Raw genomic sequence first — 15,236 nt, 5'->3', positions numbered from 1 at the left:
AGGATGTGATTATTCTTTGCACCTGCAGTACCTGCTAGAGGAATAAAGGTCATTAGAAGGTTTCAGTCTGCTTGCCCAAAGAAGAATGACTATCAAACTTTCCTCTCTGCAAAAGGAAAGGAGACAGTAACACACAGATCTGACACCAGAATCCTAGCATTGCCACCCACTAGATGGTCTTTTTGTGCCACACTCCAATTACTCCAAAATATATTCAGGAAGACTAAGATGCAAATGAATCAATAAGGACTAGTAAAGAGAGGTACATTAGAAAAGCTTGGTATTTTACCATCACTCTCACTACAGAGAGGCTAAAACAGGTCTAGAGCACACTTAGTTAGCAAGTCCCTGTGTCTTATCTCAGTAGGACCAAATAATTCATCCACACTTTAGAAAACCTCCATTCTTATCCTCAGCTATGAACACAATGATAGAGTCACATGAATAGGTACAAAGAAACAACAGAAAAGACTAGCTGAAAAGACTGCTCCCCCCAGTAACCATAACAACAAATAAGAGAAAACTGTTTGTCTGAGGGATCTGCTTCTCTCTTTTTGGTAGTATCTTTTAACTTAAAAGCAGCTGCATTGGAGTCAAAGAACAAAGCTCAAGATAGTCACAAAAAATAAAGGATGTATTTTTCTCCAAAGATCAAAACTGTAACTAACATAAGACATTCATATTAGAGTATTAAGTTCAGTGTCCAGAAAAAAACTCATCTGCCATATAAAAAAAAAAGATACTGAAATTGCTTTACTGCTCAAGAATCTCTTTGCTCAAAACTGCTTAATTCTTCTGTCACCAAGTTTTGTCAGTAACTTGATTTTAACTACATTGTACAAACAACTTTTCTTCTCCACCCTCAGCTTATCTAAAGCTCTTCTTTTGTTCTGGAGAGTTTTGTTGCATGCTCCTCTATAAATTTGCTCAAATGCTCTAAATCTCTGTCCCCGCCTTCAAATTTAATTGGGTTGTTCTTCTTGTCCTTTGGAGCAAAGTAGATGGTGGGGAATCCCTCCACTTTGTAGCGGTCATTCGTCACATCGTTGGCAGTAGCATCCATCTTGGCTATAATCAGATTTTTCTCATTCTTGTATTTTTTGCCTAGCTCATTATACACTGGTTCTAGTTTCTTGCAGTGTCCACACCATGGGGCATAGAACTCTATGAGAACATCATTCTTTGGATCCATCACTATGGTATCAAAAGTTTTACCCACTACCACTTTCACAGGCCCTTTGTTATTTTTTGGCACTGGCTGAGACTTCACAATTGGCTTCAGTTTTCCTAGAAGGAAGCAAAACACACACAACACTGTTAGAATATGGTAAGAGCAGCCCTTACAATCTCCTCTAAGAAAGGGCAGAAGTACATCCTCCTGCCAGGGAAAAATCACTGCACCAGCAAATGAACTTACCTCAGCATGAAATACAGGCTAGTTAACTGGTGACCTTGTGGCCCAATAACCTCATGAAATATGGGCAACAGATTTTTTTTTGCAATTCCCTAGAACCCTTCTCCTCTTTTTATGGCTGTCCATCCACAAAGTAAATCATCCACCCATGATTTAATAGAGTAGTCCCAAATATGAATGACCAGCTCACGCTTTAAAGCCACAGACTCTGTTTACTGGAGCAATTACTTCAGGAAACAACTCTTGGAAGAGTAAACAAAATAGCTTAGAGAATCCTATTTTAGAAACTTTTTAGTACCTTTTTTGAATGCCACCACAAACTGCCTGAGTACATCAGAGTCAAACTCTTCTGGCTCCATGGCATACTTCTTGCCACCTTCATCCAGAATGGCAGCGTTGACATCCTCTCCACTCTCAAGCAGGCCCAAATCTTTTATTTCAGAAGAATAATCTTCCTCATCAGAAACAGCAAACACGTATTCAGGGAAGTCTTTAGCCACTTCCAGGACTTTGCTTCTCCAATACTGAGTAGCTGAAAAACCAGAACAGGACAGAATTAGTAATTTCTAGTTATTCTGCCTCCTCTCAAAGTGAAGGAAGGGTAATTGTAGCAAACCTACCAACGCGGTAGTCGAAACTGAAGTCCACAGAGTAGTAGACAACCACCAGAGGACGCTTGGAGTATCTCTTGGCATCGTTGGAAGGCTTGCGATGACCAACTAGAGGCAAAGCATGTTTTAGCACGTGCTCTTTAATCTCTGATCCATCCGTAGAGTCCTGTAAAGAAATAGTGAAAAAAGTTCAAGCAAACAGATTTAAGCAGCATTTCTGCTGCACACTACTAAAAAACCAATATTGGGACACACATGAATGCGAAAGAGTGAAGGATGTGTTATAAAAACAAGGCTGCCACCACATTTTCTTCAAACCTTTGAGCATCAAATATTGTATGGACAAATTATTATTTGAAAACATAACATCTAGACTAATTTCATAAAGTTCTCTTGAAAAAGAAATACAGTTTCAGTGGACAAACAGGTTGACTCAACTATCTAGTGGGAGTACTTCCAACAGGAAGATGCCAACTGATCACAATTACAGAGAAAGAGAACCTTCAATCCCACACACAAACACTTTAGCTCTGGACCATCTACTCACTTTAAGATTCAGAACGTGCATCTTGGGCTCATGCTTCGACTGAAATTTTTCGGGCTGCATGACAACCAGTTTCCCTGGAGAAACTTTCAATAGTTTTGCAATCTCATTGCTGAAGGTGTGATGGAACTTATAATCTTCTCTCAAACCATTAGCTGAAAAATTAAGGTGACGGTGAAGGAAAAGCTATTAGAAAGTGAACTGGCAGTCTGTAACTGAGATCTTGAGACTGTAACTGCAAGGAAACGCTCTTCCTGTTCTCCAAGTGACACAGAACAACCCAGTCTTAGACAACAGCTCTCACCCATGGGTGAGAAGCATGTGAATATACATCCAATTCCAGCAGCGCTATTTGAATGCTGTTCAACAACCCATCCACTTGGTGAGTTATTCTACACACTCAAACACCTTGAATAGCTTCCAAAACATATACAGCAAAACAGTTATTCTTTTGTCAATCTCTTACCTCTTGGCTTCCCCCCAAACTGGTCAGCTAGTCAAACTATTTGCTTTGGGGCAGCCTGGGAAACAGTTCTGTATCTTGCCATGCTGAAGCAAACAAATGAGCTCCTAATCCAACTATGACAGCAGCCCCAGAATCAGACATAGACAGGTTGCCAGGAATGGTCTAACTAAACTGACCCAGAAGTGGATGATGATCCTTTCTGCAGGCCTCTCATCCCAAATGAGTTTGGTGACTCTGGGCTGCCAGATATGAAACTAGTGTAATAGACAGCAAACACATCTAGGTTTTAAGCCAAGAAATTGTGGTTTGCTCCTCAGGAAACAATTTTTCCCTCCTCTCTAGTCCACATGTTTTTAGGGACACAATTACCAAGCAGAGGTGTATTCTGTGACTGGCTGACACTTCAGTTACAGCCTCAAAATCTGGTGAGAGCTTATTTTTTGAGTACAAGTAGATCACCCTTCCTCCTACTACTTCTCCTTTCCAACCCTCCCTACTATACTAGGAGCAGAAATAAATGATCTTTCCATGCCCAAAGTGCTAGGCAAAATCCCAACAAAACATATATTCCATTAATATTTTAAAACATTCTTTACCTGCTTCCTGATACAGCTGATAGGTTTTGTCATTCTCTCCACTAAAGACACCAATGATGATGACATCATCCCCATCCCTCAGAAATTCTTGTACCTGTTTGGTAGCCTGAATCTGTTTGGATGGAGGACCAGCCTGCTCAATCATGTAGTCGACAATACCTGTGAGAGAAACCCGCCCCCAAAAAGTTGCTTAGAACATTTACTGAACTGAAAGATTTGGGCATTCCATCTAAAACATTTACTGTCACATTTCCTACGAACACCTTTCCTCCAGTGCAGCCTCCCACAATAACCTAAAGACCAAATCAGCAAGGTTTCAGTCCAAGTTTTTAAAGCTGCAGTTCTGAATATTCCCTTTCAGGTTGGTTTCAGAAGAGGTGACCAAGCACACAATCCATGAATATCAGTTGATCTTGCAAGCAATGCTTCTTTCTGAAATTCCAGACCCTTCACTGTCTCCTGAACCTGTTATGAGCCAAAGCTACTTGAGTAGTCTTAAGTCTAATTAAAACTTAATATGGGGTATTTTTGCCAGCCCCCAAGGTGCATTCCAGTAAAATTAAAATCTGCCCATTTACCCATACTGCCACTGTTCACCATGTGTATTTAACTTACTTGATATTGAAAGGAGCTGATACTACCATCAAAAGATGTTATGAAGACTAGAGACAAATTTAAATATCCTGCGTATGTATGAGAGCAGAATTTTTTAGTTTTCCCCAGCTACTGCTGCTATGACATTAACAAGTCTGCAAGTCCTACAGATATGTCAAAATATTTGAGGCCAAGCCTGTGGCCTTCACATCGTCTGAAAAAAACCCTTCGCCGAGGATCTTTCTCCTGGGAAGCTGAGAGGCCTGAGAGGAAAGGAAAACAATTCTTATCTCATTTGCTTCTCCTGTGTTTGCTCACACGTGGAATGTGTTTGGAGATTGTTTACCCACAGGTGATTGTGTCATTGGATTCTGGTGTGAGTTGTTTTGACTCATTGGCCAATCAGGGCCAAGCTGTGTCGGGAAAGACTCTGGAAAGAGTCAAGAGTTTTCATTATTATCTTTTTAGCATTAAGTATCCTTTCTGTATTTTTTACTATAGTATAGTATTCTTTAATATAATAAAGTATCATAAAATAATAAATTAGCCTGCTGAGAACATGGAGTCAAATTCATCATTCCTCCCTGCCACGAAGATCCCTGCAAATACAATACAAGCCCTCAGAACACGAGAAAAAGCCTAAGTTGCAGTACCATATTTTTCCCGTGGACCGCTGTAGTCATAAGGTTTGCCCTTGCGGAAGATTTTGAGAGTTGGGTAGCCAGTAACATCAAACTTCTTTGCAAGCTCCGTTTCAGCTGTGGCGTCAACTTTAGCCAGGGGGATGGGAGGCGTGCGCTTGCTGAGCTCCTGGGCTGCCTTCTCGTATTCTGGAGCAAGCCTCTTGCAGTGTCCACACCTAGGGAGGGAGAGCAGAGGGCGCTGCTTACGAGCCATTAAGCCTGCCAGGTACCTTCTACCCCTGGAGTGGAAGAGTTAAGTCTTCCAGCATGCAGAAATGTGATCATTGAATCCACAGAGGGCACTTCAGCCTTGGAAAATGTGTCTCTGCAACCTGAAGCTGGCCTCTGTGCCTAGCCTCACATTACTACAGCTTCATTTTTAGAAGCCATTTTTAAGCTAAGGACCAATTCTCTTTGGTTTTCAGTATCTCAGTGTGTTCCCAAATCAGTAAATATTGTGAACCTCCAATGAAGATCCGGACACCACCCCTTGCTGAGACATAGATCCAGTCTAGTCTGCTAGTGATTTGCAACATGATCCCAGGTGCAGATTAGAAATCAGGTATACCAGAGCTTTGCACAAGACAAAGATGTGTAATGAGGCATAACAACGGTAGACAGGTTCACCAAGTGTGTTCAGGCCATCTGTGCTAGACAAATAGAGACCAATACATGGTCTTGCTTACCATGGAGCATAGAACTCTACCAGGATTATATCAGCATCATTCACAACTTCGTCAAAATTATCGTGGGTCAATACCAGAGTAGCTTCAGGTGGAGGGGTCCAGTTGGGGTCAGAAACCTCCTTGACTTTGGCCACAATAGCTGAAACACAGTTCAACAACCCAATTAGCAAGCATGCATTTTATCATACCAGTAGCATGCCACATGCATGAATTTGAAATCGGAAGGCAAGCACAGTACTGGACCAATGACTACACATCAGGTTTCCATGAGAACACTTTCTTAATCAAGCTCCTTTATGCCTTATTTCCTTGTTGGCATTACCAAGAAGGTCTTCTCTTCACCCCATAGAGTGTCTTATGCAGAGCACAGATCTGTACTTTGAAGCACTGAATTCCGTGTCAGATAAAAAAGTAAGTTTTCCCCTTCTGACTCGAGCTGGGCATATTAATTAAGCAAAATATAAGTGGGTTTCTGTACACTCAATACAGAGATCAAATGTTTATTGGCTGATCCTTCAGCAAACATGAGACTGTCTTCTCTTCTAGTCAAGTCATATTTCTAGAAACCTTCTGTCAATAACAGCACTACCCACTACCTGCAAAATTGTCCTCTAGCATGCAGCCTGTTGAAAAAACAGGGAAAATTTCAGCATTCGTAATATTACTTGCTTTAAGAGAAGTCAACTGATATCAGAGTCCTTCAAAACAGCCACATATTAAGAAACAAGATTATAGGCTATTTTCTTTTCTTACAGGGAGCTGCAAAGGACTGGTGCTTACCATCTTCTGTCCGAGACCCATCATAGTCAACAGCTTGGCCTTTTTTCAGGATTTTGATGGTTGGATAGCCACTGACATCAAAACGACTTGACAGTGAAGTGGCTGCAGTAGCATCTATTTTGGCTACTGGAATAGGAGGGTCATTTTCCTTCAGAGTTTTGGCTATCTTCTCATACTCAGGAGCAAACTGCTTGCAGTGCCCACACCTGTCAGAGGAAGACACAAGTAGGTAGGTAAATGCACAGCAGACATGCAGAGGTGCTCTGCTGCTCTGCAATTCCAGGATGCCTTCTAACAGACATCCACATTATAAGCACAGAAATGTTTGTCTTGCTATCTGTTTGGATCATGAAGAAATAGAGAGCAACTGTAGCTAATGTACTGTATGTTCACATCAAAACCTTTCCTTTTCTTAATTTTCATTCAATGTGGAATGTATTGCCATATGCTTTATAAAACCACTGTAAAAAAATTCAACAACTGCTAAAAGTTGTAAACATTATGCTTCTTCCTTTCTTCCTAACTTCAGCTTCTCCTTAACCAAGGTTTATCTTCTCTCCCTAGCACCCTAAATTGAAGGAAAGAGGAAATCAACCAGCAGTTAACTTGGCCTAATGAAATGTCCCACCCACCATGGTAACACAGCATCTGCCCCCTCTTTGGCCACACCAGAACTCTCTGGGAAGAACAGAGGCTCCTGCTGCAAAAGCAGGCATGACAGAGGATACCAGCATAATAAATGCTAAACAAGCATTTAGCATAATAAATGCTAAATGCTTCAGCCTGACAAGGTAAAGATGAAACCAGAAAAATGTAGGAAAACAGAAGGAAGTGTGTGGCAGATAGCCTGTGCTCCTTAGCATCTCAGCTGGCAGGAAGGGGAGTAGAAAAATAGGAGAGGTGTTTAGTCTATGATGATACACATCATTCTGCTCAGATAAATTGAACTTCACATTTAGTGTTCATGTAGGCAAACTACAGCTGCAGAATTAGTGCCTACAGCCAAGAAGGAATGGGATTCTCTGTGACAAGAATGGCGCAAGTTAAAATGCAGCTCCACCTCAAGCAAGATCATATTCCCCCTCTATTCAAAGGCTGGAGAAGGGCCAATGAGTAAGTCATTTTTGTTTCACCGAGCCACAAAGGAAAAGAGGTTCTGGCTGCATCACTAACTGAGCAACTCTAGCGACAGTATCTCCTACTCTTGTTTTCTCCCAGTTACCATCCCTAATGTTTCTGAACATAAGAATGCAAGAGAAGATATATCCTGGCCTAAATCCTTTGTCTTGGTTATATGCAGGTAAATCCACTGTAGCTCCCTGGAGCAGACCAGTGGTGCTGTATACCCCGGGATGCCAGCAGAACTGCCATCTTAGGTAGATGTATGAGGCACTGCTTAAATTGATAATACAAACAAGCTGTGTCCCCAACCACACCACACCCTTCTGTCAAGGGCAGAAACGTGAATTTGGAAAGGAAAACCTGGCAATTCCCCTGCTAGGGAAGTCTTCATTACTCCATCTACTCCATCACTCTCATGTGCAGATGAGCATTCTCAGTGGTCCAGCACTGGCAGGATGACAGCAGGCTGCAAGACCACACTGCATGACTTTTCTGGGCCTCACTGGGACCATTTCTTTTCCCTGACAGGCACAAAACAGGGATAGAATCAGGCTTGTGCTCCCCTTGGCATGAGATCCCTCAGTATGACCCACAGCTGTGGAACGGGAGCAGGCTGCTAGTTATTGCATGGTACAGGGGTGGGAAAAAAGTTTCTTCACCACCACCAGAACCATCTCTTTTTCTGGACTATAGCAGAGTCCTGAGCATCTCCTGCAGACAAGTTACTCCTTTCTCATCTTTAAAACGGCAACACAAGCTCACTTTTTAGGAGCTTGCCCTGGCAGAGAAGTGCTCTGATGCTACACCCATGGAGGTGCTGCTGTGAACCCACCATGGTGCGTAGAACTCCAGCAGCACGGTGTCCTTGTCCGCAGTGAAGGTGTCAAAGTTTGCATCATTCAAGACTAATACACCATTTTCTTCTTTAACTACAGAATCATCGTCATCTTCATCATCTTCTTCTTCATCATCATCATCACCTTCATCGTCAGCTTCTTTTGTAACAGATTCTGGAAAGGTAAGAATATGACACAGATTAGATTGTGTCAAGTTTAACGTTAAAGTGACAGTACCAGAATGAAGACGGATTAGATAACTCCTGTGGTTAAGAAAAGTACCCACATGAATTAGTTTGTGCTCCACATATGGTGACAGCTATCTCAGTTTGCAAAGAGCCTGAACTCAGATGTTTGACCATTTCAATTTTGTCCCCATTACACCAGCTAACACTATTAATATTTCAGTAAAGTATCAACACGTATTGCACATTTCAGAGAGAACTAACAAAATGGACACAAGAAGTATTAAAGAACGCAAATCTATGCAACAGTTGCCACAAAGGTTTGATGGACATCTTGTTGAAATGTGGGCAGTGAGATATGTTTTGCTGGGCAAGAAGGGCACACAGATGATACCTGAACTTCAAACAGAACCCCTTCATCATGCAACAGAGTAGCTGTCCTTTAAGTGTAGCCAACTTGAAGTTGGAAAAATTAGTGTCTTAAACCAAAAAAGCATGTGTTATCTGTTCCCATGGCTCCCCTCGTACCCCCTACTCAGGAGAGACCTGTAACACCACAATAGCCATGTGCTGCCTGCCTGCAAGGCACACTTGCTATAGACCCAAGTGTTACAATTTCATTTCTATCAAGGTGGTTTGGAGGCAGCACTTGAAAACTGTGCTTCTTTCCTGACTGCTCCATCCACCTCTGCCACTCTTGCTTTCAGTTACAGCGATGTTTCAGGTCTGCTATTCATTGAGGAGTCTTTCAACTCACAGGAGCATCAACCACTCTGCTCTGGATCAGCACCAGGCTGCAGTGAGTGTAAAATCAAGTAAATGACTGCAGGAGTCCCACAAAAACCCACTCCTATGCACCTGCCAAATGTACTCTTCTAAAAAAAAACAAACAACGAAAACTGAGGGCAAGCTTCTTCTTTCAAAGAACTTTTGGAGAGGCCTTTGAATTAAGACCAAAACCACTGGTCCAGAACAGTCCTTTAAAGGAGAAAGCAGATTTGTTAAATTACCAAAGCAAAATTAGCATGTGAAAGCTGAAACCAGCACATTTCTACTCATTCATTCTTTGTTGGCTTGGAATTTGAGATGGTTTTTTCATATCTGACCTTTCACATGTTCCTTTAAAGTTTTTTTTTTAAAAACAAAACAACTATCTTTCAAGGAAACCAGACCTTCCTGAAGGACTTTAAAAGAATTTCAGTTACAGAACAAGTAATGAAAATATCTCATCTCAAATGAAAACTGTAAAACAATGAAGTTAAGTGCCTTTTAATCAGTGGGACTCCGAGAAATTGGAGGAAAAAAAAAAAAAGAAAAAAGAAAAAAGTGATTAGGGCTTCTTGTTTAAAATTATTTTCTATTTAACTGCCTTTTGACTAAGCTGAGAGGAGTTACTGCAGCAGTATTCTGAAAATATTCTGATTTCATCAGGAAGTTGAAAGTTAAGAATGATAAATATGTACTATCCAGATATGAAAAAGCTAGCAAAACAAAACCCACATTTGTCAGACTAACAGCAGACATTAGGAACAACCTTACCATGGATAAAATTATGCCATTAAATTGCAATAGCTACTTTTATTTTAGAAGAAAGTACACAAAAATGAGCCTATATGCTCTCAGGAAACAGTACAGGCTCTTGGAGAAAATACGTTTATTTTAATTAGAGGCCAAATTTATGTAGCACGAAATACTAAAGCTAAAGATGGAGAGATCACAGGAGATCGTTTATCACACAACCACAGTCAGCTGGATTAGGTTTCTTTAACAAGTACTAGTGTTTCACCTGATCTTTGAGGCAGCTAAAAGCACTGTCTGCAAGCAGACAATGCCTCCTGTGTTGCAGCACTTGCTCACTCTTGAGAGAATCCATGCCTCACATACCTGCAGGACTGCCCCGGTGAAACAGCTGGATTTCAGGGGGCTCCAGCAGGCAAAACTTGTGCCTTACAGGGGTGCCCAGCAGTTCTGAGGGCTATGTTTCACCACAGGCTGTTCCTGGCTGGCCTGTGCCTGAATTCCCGACCATTGCATTCCTGGCAAATTGCTTCAGATATGATTTTTCCTGACACAAAGGAATGCGAGCAAAACCAGCCCGCCAGTTCTGCTCCTGCGCCTCAAACTATCCACCGGGTTGTGACCCTTGCTCCTGCTCTCTCTGCTCACCACCCACCCCCAAGAGAGACGAAGAACACAGCAGCTACAGTGGCACCTGTTTTTCAGAAAGAACAAGGTATCACCTGCAAAAACATCCATGGTGGAAAATGTAACCATCAAATCCACCACCCCTCAGTGAAATAATTTTGTATCTTTCCCTACAAGTGGCCGTACAGCCTGCGAAGGTAAAACTTCCCTGACAGTGACACATTGTCATGGGCATTGCACACACCCACTTCCTCCTCCCTGGAGATGGAGGCAGGACAATAGCACTGGAACAGCAGGGCTCCACCTTTTCCCAAGCAGCTTAAGGAGGGCGTGCACTAAAAAGAAAGCTAAGCACACTTAGATATCGGTCCTTAAGAGTGCAGACTTACTTTCTGTAGCTTCCAGCTTCACCAGCACCCAGGGCTATCATAGCTACCTCTGCCATCCCTTTCTTGTTGGGACTGAAAGACCTGTTTCAGGGACCTAACCATGGGAGAAACAAACATACCGCCCGTCACCCTCCTCACAGGCGCCCCCCCCCCCCCCCCCCCAATAAAAACCAAGAAACTTTCCTCTGCATTAAAAATTTACAATTTAAAGAGAACAGAATGAGTCTGTGGCACCTGAAGTGGCAGAAGTAGCTAATAAATACTTACATAAATCAGCCCATGAAAATAAAACAGCTGCCCCCAAACTGAAATATCTTTGTTTCTTAAAGTGACTTGTAAAGCCAGCGGACAGACCAACAGCTGTGACAACTGTGGCTAAAACCTGTCCTCTGGTAAAATATGGATAATCCTCTTATACTAAAAAAAAAAACCAAAACACACGCAAAAAATTTAAAAAAAAAAATTAAAAAAAAAAAAACAAAACAAAAAAAACTCCCAAAACCCCCACCAAAGGAATCCACAAATTTCAACACATTACTACACAAGTCCAAAAACATGATCAAGAAGGTACTTTTTTTGAGACTTGAAGTACACAATGCTGGCTGGCAGGCCTTCTTTAGGATGACAGCTACTCTGAAATTAATTCTTACAGTAACTTCACTGAACACTCAGCATTTATCAGAAATGTAGCCTAGTAACATTTTCTTAAACAAAGCAGATCCTGTACAAAAAAGTCTGCATCCAGACACCAATGACTTTGGGATGCTGCCTGGAAGTTTCCTTTTGAGGAGCACACTGTTCCCTAACTGGATGAGCTCCATTTTCAGAAACCCAGAACTCAGGACTCATCATGTGTTGCTAGGGTATTTGCAAGATTTTCAATATCATCAGCCCCCTTCAATCTTTTCTGTGGTGGATCCTCTACATGATCCTTCCTTTCCCATCATCAGGATGCTAAGGGTGTAGTGGTCAGGATCCAGACTAACCTCACTTCCAGCATATTCACCCCCCTGCCCTGCTCAAGCTTCCCAAATCCTGCAGCGCAACAAGCTGGGTTAATTCGGAACTTTTCATCTCCCCAACAATCGATGTGCATAAGATTACTTCCTTGTTGCAAAGTAAATTTATTCCACTTCACCCAAGTCTGCATTCCAAGGGCAAAAATTGAAATCCCCAACTATGTGCATTTTTAAGGCAAAGGCTTTGTAAAGGCTAGTTCATGATCTATATACAAATTCAAGATACACAATAGAACCTGGAAAACTATTCAAAGCTGGGCAGTGGATTAGTGTTCAGCTCCACACAGCAGGAGATACTTCCATCACTGTGTACCTTTGATCCTGAGAACTCCTAAGATGAGAAGAGCAGCAAGCACAGGAAATACTGATGAGAGCCAGGTCCACAAGAAGCTGGAGCCACTGCTGCCAGCCACAGGTAACACTGTAACATCACAGGTGTTACTTCACCCTTTGAAGGTGGCAGGGGAAATCAGTACTAGGCTTTGTCACATGTTACAAAGAAACCATAACCATGTTCTAGCTAAAAGCAGAGAAAGAGGCATAAAAATTGTATTCCAGTTTGCAACAGAAAAAAAGAAAAGAGCTCCACAGGAAGGTTCTGTATCTCCATCTCCTCACTGCAGATGCCATGTCATTTAAAACAAATCTCTTTACCCTTATTCTACAAACCATACACAAATAGGGTAACTGATCTAAATGCACTTCTGCAAGTTTTAGTGCCTGTTAGGCCAGCAAGAAGCTGCAAGACATGAGTTCAGAATCCATAATCCAGTCTCTTCAAAAGCCCTCTAATATTTAAAATACAGCAGTGTTCATGCAGGAAATATGAACGATGCATAATTTACCAAATTCCACATGAAAGAAACTTAAAACTGAAAAAAGAAACACCTTCAAATGCCTGCCTCCTACATACAGGCACAATACTCATTAAGCCTCAGCAGCTTTATTTCAGCTAATTTTGGAAAGGAGAAGACACACATCAGTGAGATCCAAAGACGGTAGGAAGAAACACCAAGAAGATGGTAACAATGGACCTTCCTTCTGTGAGGGGGAAAAAAAAATCAGTTTGAAACACGAAGAATGCACAGAGTTCCTGAACAAAGGAGTAAGGAAACGAGTGCTCAGTCACAGAACCATAGAATAAGAAGGGTTGGACGGGACCTTAAAGATCTCACAGTCCCAGCTCCCCGGCCATGGGAAGGGACCCCTCCCACTAGACCACTGCTTGGTGGTCTTGAACACTGCCGGCACTGGGGTACTCTGGGCAGCCTCACCACACCCAGAGAGTAAAGCATTTCTTCCTCATATCGAACCTAAATTTCTCCTTTTTCAATCTGCACCCATTACTCCTCGTCTTATCACCACAGTTCCTGATCAAGAGTCCCACTCCGCAAAACGAAATCGCAATCTGTCCGATAGGAGTCTGAATAAAGAAATCGCAAATTCCCCGGAGATTTAGAAGCCGGTGATTGCCAACATGGCTAATTGTGAGCTAGCTGTTAACTCCGTGCTTGGCAGAGGCGAGGCAGAGCCGCCCCACGGCGCAGGACAGCCGAGCAGCGCCGGGACAAGCGGCTCGCACCGACCTCAGCGCCTTCGCGGGGCGGGCTCAGCGTCCTGCACAGAGGCCTGCGAGGAGCACCCCGGCCCCAGCGACGCCCGCCGACCCGGGCTCTCCGCAGCGCCCAGCGCCGGGACCGCGCCGCCGCCTCCCGCGGGGGGACCCGGCGTGCGCTGCCGGCCCGGCCCCTGCCCGCGCTCACCTCCGTCGCCATCCTCCTCCTGCGCCGCCGCGCCCCGCGCCAGGAGGGCGATCTGAGCCAGCCCCAGCAGCAGCACCAGCACCCACATTAAGCGCATCCTCATCCTGCCGCCGCTCCCGGCCCGGCCCGGCCCGTCCGCTCCCTACGCTGCGCTCCCGCCGCTCGCCCCGCCCCCCGCGGCACGCCGCGCCCGCTGATTGGCTGCCAACTCAACACGTGCTTGGCGGGGTCGCCAATCAACAATCATCACGAGGGCCGGCGGTGCGGGGTGCGCGGGTTTCGCGGGCTCCGCGGCGCCCCCGGGGACCCCCGGCGACGGCGGGCGCGGCGCCGCGGCGGGACACGGGCGCCATTGATCGGAGCTGCGGCAGGAGAGCGGCGGCGCCACCGCGCGCAGAAGCGCCCGGCCGCTCTGAGGTGCTGCCCCGCCATTGGCCGCCGCGGAGCCGCCAACCGCAGGCCGCCACGCGTGGAGCGCGCGCTCCCGCCGGGGGCGGGAGGCGGGAGGCGGGAGGGACGGGGCGGGAGCGCTCCGAGCGCGTGCAGCCACATCGCCCTTCGGGATTGGCGGGCCGGCGGCGGGGGGCGGGGCCAGCGAGCCGCGGCAGCCTGTGAGGGCGCGCCGCGTGCAGCGGGGCGGGGGCAGGTGAGGGCGGGCTGAGGGCAGCCTCAGGGCAGCGCTGGCGATTCTCGAATTCCCGCAGCTGGAGAGGGACATTCGGTAATTTTGGGAAAGGTGGGATGTAGGCGCCGCCCTTGAGGTCCGCAGGGACCAGGGAGGGTGCGGAGCCGCGAGCCCACCGGTAGCGCCGTGATTGCACGGGAAGGTGTCGCGGCACAATTTCTGTCCGTGTTTGTCCAGATGGTTTGTCTGGTGGACGTCTAAGATGCAACAAGACGGTGCTAAAACCTTTTGGTGCTAGAATTGCCAATCTGTCCCCATGCTTCGGCTAATTACATAGGCTCATGGGACAATTATTTTCATTTTTATGAAACTTTTGACTCTTTGAGTTGGTAGGTTGTAAGCATAAAGAGCTGCTAAGTTCAGTGTGCAGCAGATACACTGTAAAAGAGTAGCAGTAGCTTATGATAAATTAATATCGTCAAGGTTTTGAAGTGCAAGCTTTAAAATGTAAACTCCACAATTTTAGACGATTAAGACACTGCATTGCTCTGAAAGGTTGCTGTTGCATCAGTTGCCATTTGGCATTTGTAAGTGGTCTGTAGGTTGGAAAAAAAAAAAAAACACATTAAAAGGCCTTCTATGTTCAACATTCATAAGTTATGGCCTAGAAGTCAGTGCCTTTCCTCAACTCAGCTGCCACACAAGTTATCTTGAAAATACAGCAGCTGATACAGGAGAAAATTTTTAACTTACTTGGCATATCACTAGAATGGAGTGG

General features: G+C 44.4%; 1 protein-coding gene across 1 annotated transcript; it reads right to left on the bottom strand.

Annotated features, from left to right (window-relative positions):
* Positions 1–613: 613 nt before the first annotated feature.
* On the bottom strand, positions 614–13,988 carry PDIA4 (protein disulfide isomerase family A member 4). The gene is made up of 10 exons (XM_041466353.1): positions 13,834–13,988; positions 8,329–8,506; positions 6,375–6,580; positions 5,595–5,733; positions 4,879–5,084; positions 3,632–3,790; positions 2,573–2,724; positions 2,035–2,191; positions 1,713–1,946; positions 614–1,287 (listed from the first exon to the last, which is right to left on the bottom strand). Exons 1-10 carry the CDS (start codon positions 13,934–13,936, stop codon positions 872–874), a joined length of 1,950 nt encoding a protein of 649 aa, XP_041322287.1. The 5' UTR covers positions 13,937–13,988; the 3' UTR covers positions 614–871.
* Between the last annotated feature and the right edge of the window lie 1,248 nt (positions 13,989–15,236).

The sequence above is a fragment of the Pyrgilauda ruficollis genome, unplaced genomic scaffold, assembly GCF_017590135.1.
Source record: "Pyrgilauda ruficollis isolate IOZ18807 unplaced genomic scaffold, ASM1759013v1 scaffold2, whole genome shotgun sequence".
Taxonomy (NCBI): domain Eukaryota; kingdom Metazoa; phylum Chordata; class Aves; order Passeriformes; family Passeridae; genus Pyrgilauda; species Pyrgilauda ruficollis.
The sequence above is the reverse complement of the archived record's forward strand: the minus strand, read 5'-3'. Positions and strand labels throughout refer to the sequence as shown.